Source organism: Pelophylax lessonae (assembly GCF_965119305.1).
Source record: "Pelophylax lessonae genome assembly, contig: HAP1_SCAFFOLD_1104, whole genome shotgun sequence".
Classification (NCBI taxonomy): domain Eukaryota; kingdom Metazoa; phylum Chordata; class Amphibia; order Anura; family Ranidae; genus Pelophylax; species Pelophylax lessonae.
This window is the reverse complement of record NW_028119268.1, coordinates 17501-26583: the sequence shown is the minus strand read 5'-3', so window position 1 is coordinate 26583 and position 9083 is coordinate 17501. Positions and strand designations below refer to the sequence as shown.

General features: G+C 46.5%; 1 protein-coding gene across 1 annotated transcript in view; it reads left to right on the top strand.

Moving 5' to 3' along the window:
- Positions 1-2471: 2471 nt before the first annotated feature.
- Positions 2472-9083, top strand: part of LOC309544117 (tRNA (34-2'-O)-methyltransferase regulator WDR6-like) — a gene marked incomplete at its 3' end in the record, with an annotated part of 16421 nt that continues 9809 nt past the window's right edge. Inside the window, exons 1-2 of the mRNA XM_082276497.1 lie at positions 2472-2581; positions 8736-9083. The exon at positions 8736-9083 is cut by the window's right edge and continues 2110 nt beyond it. Coding sequence (XP_082132623.1) covers positions 2515-2581; positions 8736-9083 — 415 coding nt within the window. The 5' untranslated portion in view covers positions 2472-2514. The remainder of the gene's footprint in view (positions 2582-8735) is intronic.

Below are 9083 nucleotides of genomic sequence, written 5' to 3'. Positions count from 1 at the left end.
ACTAAACTAATTAGGGGATTGGAGGACCTTGACTATGAAGAGCGTCTACAATCGCTCGATTTATTCTCCCTGGAGAAGAGACGTCTGAGGGGGGACATGATAGCAATTTATAAATATCTCAATGGGGATCTCAGCTTAGAAAAAAAGCTGTTCATTCGAAGGGATTGCATGAGGACTCGAGGGCATACAATGCGATTAGAGGAGAAGCGTTTTAATCTCAGGCAACGCGGGGGGTTCTTTACTCTTAGGGCAACAAGATTGTGGAATTCTCTACCACAAGAGGTGGTTTCTGCGGGTAGTATGGTGGCTTTCAAAAGACTCTTAGACTTACATCTCAAGGATCAGAACATTCAGGGGTATGTGAGATGATTACAGCCACACACACCTACACAGGTTGAACTAGATGGACTATTGTCTTTATTCAACCTCACCTACTATGTAACTGCATATTATTTAGCACTGATTACTGTATTAGTGTCACTGGTCCCCAGAAAGTGTCAAAAATGTCAGTCAGGGGTCCGATCTGTCCGCAGCAATGTCGCAGTCCCGCAAAAAAATCGCAGATCGCCGCCATTACTAGTAAAAAAAAAAAAAAACAATAAAAATTGCATAAATCTTTCCCGTAGTTAGTAGACGCAAAAACTTTTGCGCAAACCAATCAAAATACACTTATTGCGATTTTTTTTTTTTTTTACCAAAAATATGTAGCAGAAAACAAATTGGCATAAAATATAACAAAATTTTGATTTTTTAACTTTTTTTTTGGAATGTTATATATCAGAATGTGAAAAATATAGTTTTTCTTTTTAAATTGTCGCTCTTTTTTTGTTTATAGCGCAAAAAAAAAAAATCGCAGAGGGGATCAAATACCATTAAAAGAAAGCTCTATTTGTGGGAAAAAAGGACATCAATTTTATTTGGGTACAGCGTCGCACGACAGCGCAATTGTCATTCGTAATAACGCAGTGCCGAATCGCAATAAATGGCCTGGTCATTAAAGCGGAGTTCCGGCCTCAAATTCGACTTTGGGCCATCCGCTTGCTCTGTGTCACCTGAAAAAGAAATGGATAATCACGATTTTTTTTTTTGTTTACTTACCTTGTTATTGAAGAAAATATAATCACCTTTCTTCCACTTCCTCCCTCTGTGGCCGCGGCCCATGCCGTCACTTCCTGCTTACGTTGACTCCTGGGAGATGAATGTCATCGCTCCCAGGAATCAATGCGCCTGCACCGACCCCGCTCGTCACTTCCGGTGCAGGCGCGTCGTTCCCTGCTAAACAGCTTCTGGGCATGCCGTGGAGGGATGACACTCCTGCCCCGGAAGTGACGGCGTGGCCGGTACAGTGCATTGTGGGACAAAAGAGGGCGCGCTGGCTTCAGCTGCCCACACCTGAGATGGCAGCGCTGGAGAAGAAATTTTCAAGGTAAGTATTTCTTCTAAAATGTAAGTGCGACCCGGGACAGTTCAGAGGCTATCCATTATGGAATGTACTAGCCCTGACTGTCCCGGGGGTATTTTTATTAAAAAATCATGTCCGAGGCCGGAACTCCGCTTTAAGGGGGTAAATCCTTCCAGTCCAGAAGTGGTTAATATAGCAATAAATGTACATTTTAAATACCAGCATTGTGAGTGCCTGAATAGAACCTGGGATAGCCTCTTGCAGTCCCTGTACAGCAGGGCTGGAGTGTGGAAAGGAAGAAGCAGCAGCTGATGAAGAAGTATGCTGATAGGAGGAGAAAGCGGAGCGACAGGGAGATGAGCTCATCACTGGGCTGCTTCTGCTTTCAGACCGTGGACGGTTCCTGGGGGACCCGAGCTAAGAGGAAGTGGGCGGATTGACTCCTTAAAGTGGAGTTCCACCCTAAAATGTAACTTCCATCCATCTTGTTGACCTGAAAAACAAATGAATAATCGCAATTTTTTTTTTTTTACTTACCTTGTTTTAGAAGATAGTATACTTACCTTACTTCCTCTTCCTCCCTCGGCGGCCACGGCGATTCGTCACTTCCTGCTTGCAATGATTCCTGAGAGCTGAATGTCATCGCAGGTATGACGGCGCCTGCACCGGAACTGACGTCAGTTCCGGTGCAGGTGCCGTCATACCTTGCTAAACAGCTTCTGGGCATGCCCAGAAGCTGTGCAGGGATGACGCTGCAGCCCCGGAAGTGACGGCGGGGCCGGTGCAGTGCATCGTGGGACCCAAGAGGACTGAAGAAGACGCAGAAGAGGATCGCGCTGGCTTCAAGCTGCCCACACCTGAGATGGCAGCTCTGGACAATACATTTTCAAGGTAAGTATTTCTTCTTGCAGGTAAGTGCAACCCGGGACAGATCAGAGGCTATCCATTGTGGAATGCACTAGCCCTGACTGTCCCGGGGGTATTTTTATGTATTTTTTTTTTGTTTTAGGTGGAACTCCGCTTTAACAAAGCAATTATTATTCTAGACTCTTCTTATTCGTAGGTTGATTGGAGAGCTAATCGATGTATATAGCTCAGATTTGAAGCCCGAGATGGAGTCTGTCCTGCTGGTGGCTCCAATCACTGCCCTGGAGTTTATAGGAGACCATCTTCTTGCTGGTAAGATTTTTTTTTTTTTTTTTAACCTGTGATAGCAATGCTAGGAAGGGGTGGGGGTGACCAGGGCCAGGACAAGGGGTGGGCAGGAGGGACGGTTGCCCTGGGAACAATGGTTTATTGCACGGATGGGGGATGCCTTGACCCGAACCCTAAGGGAAGGGGGGGGGGCTGCAGTTTGGCATTTCTGCCCTGGGCGCTGGATAACCTTGTCCCCGCACTGGGGGTGACTATCAAAAGCAAACCAAAGGAGATCATCGAGAAGCATTGTTAAAAAAAAATATATATATTTTGGGGAGAAGGTCAATAACAAAGTAGACTAAAGCCAGCCATACATATACACTATATTGTCAAAAGTATTGGGACGCCTGCCTTTACACTTTAATGGCTTCCCAGTCTTAGGCTGGCCATACATTATACAATTTTCTTGTAAAATTTTCCTTTAGATTTACCAAAACCACAGAATATGAAGTCAAACCTAAACACTTTTATTGTGTATGCAGTCAAGCAGACCCTTGCACTACAGAGTTAAGGTAAAGCTAAAGGAAATTGCATAGAAAAATTGTACAATCTTTGGCCAGCTTAAGTCCGTAGGGTTCAATATTGAGTTGGCCCACCCTTTGTATCTATAACGGCTTCAACTCTTCTGGGAAGGCTGTCCACAAGGTTTAGGAGTGTGTCTATGGGAATGTTTGACCGTTCTTCCAGAAGCTCATGAGAAGACCTGGCTCGCAATCTCCACTCTAATTCATCCCAAAGGTGTTCTATGGGGTTGAGGTCAGGACTCTGTGCAGGCCAGTCAAGTTCCTCCAACCCAAACTCACTCATCCATGTCTTTATGGACCTTGCTTTGTGCACTGGTCCAAATCATTTAGTGGAAGGGGGATTATGGTGTGGGGTTGTTTTTCAGGGGTTGGGCTTTATACACACACTTTAGCAGCTTCAGCTCTTCTGGGAAGGCTGTCCACAAGGTTTAGGAGTGTGTCTATGGGAATGTTTGACCATTCTTCCAGAACTGTATTTGTATGGACCTTGCTTTGTGCACTGGTGCTCAGTCATGTTGGAACAGGAAGGGCCCGTCCCCAAACTGTTCCCACAAAGTTGGGGGCATGAAATTGTCCAAAATGTCTTGGTATGCTGACGCCTTCACTGGAACTAAGGGGCCAAGCCCAACCCCTGAAACACAACCTCACACCATTATCCCCCGTCCACCAAATGATTTAGACCAGTGCACAAAGCAAGGTCCATAAAGACATGGATGAGTGAGTTTGGGGTGGAGGAGCCTGACTGGCCTGCACAGAGTCCTGACCTCAACCCAATAGAACACCTTTGGGATGAATTAGAGCGGAGACTGCAAGCCAGGTCTTCTCTCCAACATCAGTGCCTCACCTCACAAATGCCCTTCTGGAAGAATGGTCAAACATTCCCATAGACACACTCCTAAACCTTGTGGACAGCCTTCCCAGAAGGGTTGAAGCTGTTATAGCTGCAAAGGGTGGGCCAACTCAATATTGAACCCTACGGACTAAGATGCCATTAACCACTTGCCGACTGCCTAACGCCGATCTACGTCGGCAGTCAGCCCCTCACAGGCAAAGTGACGTAGGGCTACGTCACTAGCTTGTGAGGGTCTAGGGAGCGAGCGCGCGCCCCCGGAGGCGCGCTCCCGCTCCCGCGTGGTCACAGACCCGATGTCCGCCGGTCACTCGGCGATCGGCGGGGGAGAGGGAGAATGTCAGGCAGCTTGTGTAAACAAGCCACCTGTCATTCTCCTTGCTGTTAGGATACTGATCACTCGGATCTAGTATGTAGATCCGTTGATCAGTGTCCATACAGCTCAAGCCCCAGCCAATCACAGTAGAAAGCACGCCCCTAGGGATACACACAGCCCCTCCCTCCCAAATAAAGTTAACCCCTTCACTACCAGTGTATTTTTCCAGTAACAGTGCATATATATAGCACTGATTACTGTAGAAATGTCACTGGTAACCCCAAAAGTGTCAAAAATGTCAGTCAAGGGTCCGATCTGTCCGCCCCAATGTCGCAGTACCACAAAAAAAATCGCAGATCGCCGCCATTACACGTTAAAAAAAAAACAACAAAAATGACAGAAATCTTTCCCTTTGTTAGTAAACGCGATAACTTTTGCGCAAACCAATCAAAATACGCTTTTTGCGATTTTTTTTACCAAACATAGGTAGCATAAAACAAATTGGCCGAAAAAGTAAAAAAATTTTGATTTTTAAATTTTTTTTTTGGGGAATTTCATATAAAAAAAAGTGAAAAATATTGCTATTTTTGCAAAATTGACGCTCTTTTTTTGTTTATAGCGCGTGATCAAAAAATCGCACAGGTGATCAAATACCACCAAAAGAAAGCTCTGTCTGTGGGAAAAAAAGGACGCCAAATTCGTTTAGGTACAGCGTCGCACGACCGCGCAATTGTCCGTTAAAGTCACGCAGTGCCGAATCGCAAAATACCCCCTGGTCGGAATGGGGGTAAAATCTTCCGGGGCTTAAGTGGTTAAAGTTGATGTGTGTGTAAAGGCAGGCGTCCCAATACTTTTGACAATATAGTGTATCCAACCTCAACTAGTTCAGCAGGGAAAGGTCATCTTTTGATCCATGTACAGGCAGGCTGGTTGTAAAGAAGTCGTTTTAAAGATTAACTTCTGTACAACCCCCGGTCAGATTTTTGCCGCCAGCTATAGCCACAGTGGTGATTGGTGGTGATTGGTGTATTCTGTGAAGTCTCCCCACCATCAGAATACAGAGGCACAGAGGAGGAGTAATTTATTTATGTATTTCAACCCTCTGGTTGAACAAAAAATAAAATTAATTCTCTGTGGGCTGCTTAGAGTTTCCCGGTTGGCAGTCTGTGTCCCCACTGGAAAGATTTGACCACTTCCTGTCCGGGTGCCACAAGTGCAGATGATGGGATCTCTCAGTGAAATGGAGTGCAACAGCAGTAAAAGCATATTTAACCAGATGAGTGAAACATCTCTCAAGTTTTTATCGCTGTCTTTGTTTCCTGTCCTGGTGGCAATTGCATCTTCTAATTGTTGTCACCAGGACAGGAAGTAAGGGTAAATCTCCCCAATGAGGACACAGGCAGCAACAAATACTTGGAAACACCAGGACCAGCACCACTAAGTTTGCAACAAGAGAAGTGATGCATTATAAAACCTAAAGCGAATCTCCAGGATTTACCCCCACCAATTGCCTCCCACTCTATTCTTTATTTCAAAAACATACACGTGCCTTTTTCCTGCAGTCTTTTACTGGCGTCAGGTGGGCTGATATTCTTCTAGAGCTGTGGGAGGTTGGCAGCCACTGTGGTGGCTGAAGGCTCCTAGGGGGCCTGGGGGGGCACTATGGGCAGTTGGGTGGCACTGTGGGAGGTTGGTGGCACTGTGGGCATCAGGGTGGCACTGTGGGAGGTTGGGTGGCACTGTGGGCGTTTGGGTGGCACTGTGGGCGGTACTGTCGGCGGTTGGGTGGCACTGTCGGAGGTTGGGTGGCACTGTGGGTGGCTGGATGGCACTGTGGGAGGTTGGGTGGCACTGTGGGCGGTTGGAAGGCACTATGGGAGATTGGCAGGCACTATGGGAGGTTGGGGGGCACTATGAGAGGTTGGGTGGCACTGTGGGCGGTTGGGTGGCACTGTGGGCGGTTGGGTGGCACTGTGGGCGGTTGGGTGACACTGTGGGAGGTTGGGTGGCACTGTGGGCGGGTTGGAAGGCACTATGGGAGGTTGGAAGGCACTATGGGCAGTTGGGTGGTACTTTGGGAGGTTGAGTGGCACTGTGGGCAGTTGGGTGGCACTGTGGGATGTTGGATGGCACTGTGGGCAGTTAGGTGGCACTGTGGGCAGTTGGGTGGCACTGTGGGCGGTTGGATTACACTGTGGTAGGTTGTATGGCACTATGGACAGTTGGGTGGCACTATGGACAGTTGGGTGGCACTATGGGTGGTTGTATGGCACTGTGGGAGGTTGAGTGGCACTGTGGGCGGTTGAGTGGCACTGTGGGCAGTTGAGTGGCACTGTGGGCGGTTGGATGGCACTGTGGGCAGTTGGATTACACTGTGGTAGGTTGGGTGGCACTATGGGTGGTTGTATGGCACTGTGGGAGATTGGGTGGCACTATGGGCAGTTGGGTGGCACTGTGGGAGCAATTTGCAGCTAGGTGGAGGTCTGGGAGGAAGGAGGCCACAGCCCAGCAGTGATTTAGTAGAGGCTGGGCTCACAGAAAATAGGCAGAATTACCTTACTGTCATTTAGCCATGAAGAGAACTGTCAGTGCTGGGCCAAGGATGAAGCCAGGGGGTTTTATACATGTTGGGAACCCCCCAAAAAATTGGAGATTTATTTTAATGATTCAGATAAAATATAATTGCCTAAAGCGTTTGTTACCCCAGCATCTCATATTCCTGATATGTGGCTGCTGTACCATGTACTTGTATGAGAAAGTCTCCTGTTCTCTTTGTATTGCTTCCTTTGTGTGAAATCCCTGGGGTTCCTGCCGGTCCCTCTGCTTCCCTATTAAAAACTGACCACACTAAGCAGGAGAGCGAGCACACCATGGTAAGTTCTCTAGCTATGCTGGGAACTCAGTGTGCTCTCCTCCAATGATCAGACTTGTCCTGACACCCCCTGCTGCACTGCCATTCACTGGGAAAATCGATGTGCTGTTGCTTCTCCTCCCCCAGCTCTTATGCAGCTGATAACAGAGGGAGTGCAGTGCGATCCCTTATAAAAAAAACAAAAAAAAAAAAACGTTTTTTATATCTGTACACAAATGTTTTGCCTTTCGTTTCTATTTTAAACTGAATGGGTTGTTTTACAAGGTGATCGTTTACAATCACTTTAACCACTTACCGCAAAGTGACGTATATATACGTCGGCTAACTTTGCGGGGTTATACTGGGATGATGCCTCTAGCTAGAGGCATCATCCCGGTACCGTGGTTTAGTGGCAACGTTCGGCTTTCCATCGGTGAAGACCGATGCGGCTCGGGAGCCGCTCGATCGTTACCCGGGTGAGCGGGAGGGAACGTCCCCCTCCCGCCGCCTTCCGTGACTTTTACCGGGGCTCCCGTCCCACCGGGCCCCAAACACCCAGCCGGATGGATGGAGTCCCGATCAATGCCGGAAACGGCTTTGATCGGGTCTCCGATGACGTAACCCGGAGGCGGCGTCCATGACGTCACTTCCGGGTTACTCTGCTGCAAAAGGCGGCAAATTTAAAAAACGGCTGTATGCAAGAACGCCATTTTTGGCGTTTTGCATACATGGAAGTGTAGTGGAGGGGTTTGGGGTCTTTTAGACCCTCGATCCCTCCATAAAGAGTACCTGTCACTACATATTGGTGTCACAAGGGATGTTTACATTGCTTGTGACAGCAATAAAAGTGATCAGATTTTTTTTTTTTTTTTTAAACTGTAATAAAGTTAAAAAAAAAAAATAAAATAAATAGGAAAAAACATTTTTTAGCCGCCACCGTCACCGTTAGCTCGCGCACAAAAAAAAACGTATATGGAAGTCGAGCCCCGAATTAAATCGCTATTCAAACCACATGTGAGGTATCGCCGCAATCGCCAGAGCGTGGGCAATAATTTTAAAAAAAGAGCTACACTCTAACTCTAAACTGGTAACCATTAAAAAAATTGAAAGCGTCGCCTATTGAGATTTCTATTGACCGTAGTTTGTCACCATCCCACGGGGGGGGGGCGCAATTTTAAACCGTAATATGTTGGGTATCTTATTTACTCGGCATGACATCATCTTTCACAATCTACAAAAAAAATGGGCTAACTTTACTTACTTACTTGCTTAGTATTTTTTAAATGCAGTGAAATGTGATTTTTCAAAAATTTTCCAAAAAAATGGCGTTTTAAAGACCGCTGCGCAAATACCGCGTGACAAAAAATATTGCAATGACCGCCATTTGATTCTCCAGAGTCTTTGCTAAAATAATATATATAATTTTTGGGGGGTTCTAAGTAGTTTTCTAGGAAAAAAATACTGATTTTAACTTGTAAACAAAAAGTGTCCGAAATAGGGCTGGGGCTTAAGTGGTTAATATATTATACCAATTAAAAAAAAAAAAAGTTATTCTTTAATGCTCATTCTTTCATAATATTCTTCTTGTGTTCTAGGTGAAGGGCCAAACCTTACCGTCTACAGTATAAAAGCCAACGGTACTAACCGACCAAGAATCCAGCAAAATGTGCTGGGAGGTTACACCATACACGGCATAAAGCCATCTGCTTCTACATCATGCCGGACACCAGATGTGTGCCAGATTTGTGTGTTCGGGAGCAAAGGGCTGACTGTCCTGGAGTTCAGCATCGCCGATCAACAAGTTAACCTGTCCCAAGTTTGTGGCCTTCGGCGACTTCACGATTGGATATGGGATGTCCAGTGGCTTCATGAAGATCCACAAGCTGAGGCCTACTTGGGCTTAGCCTTGGGCCACAATTCAGTGGTTCTTTATGATTATAAGA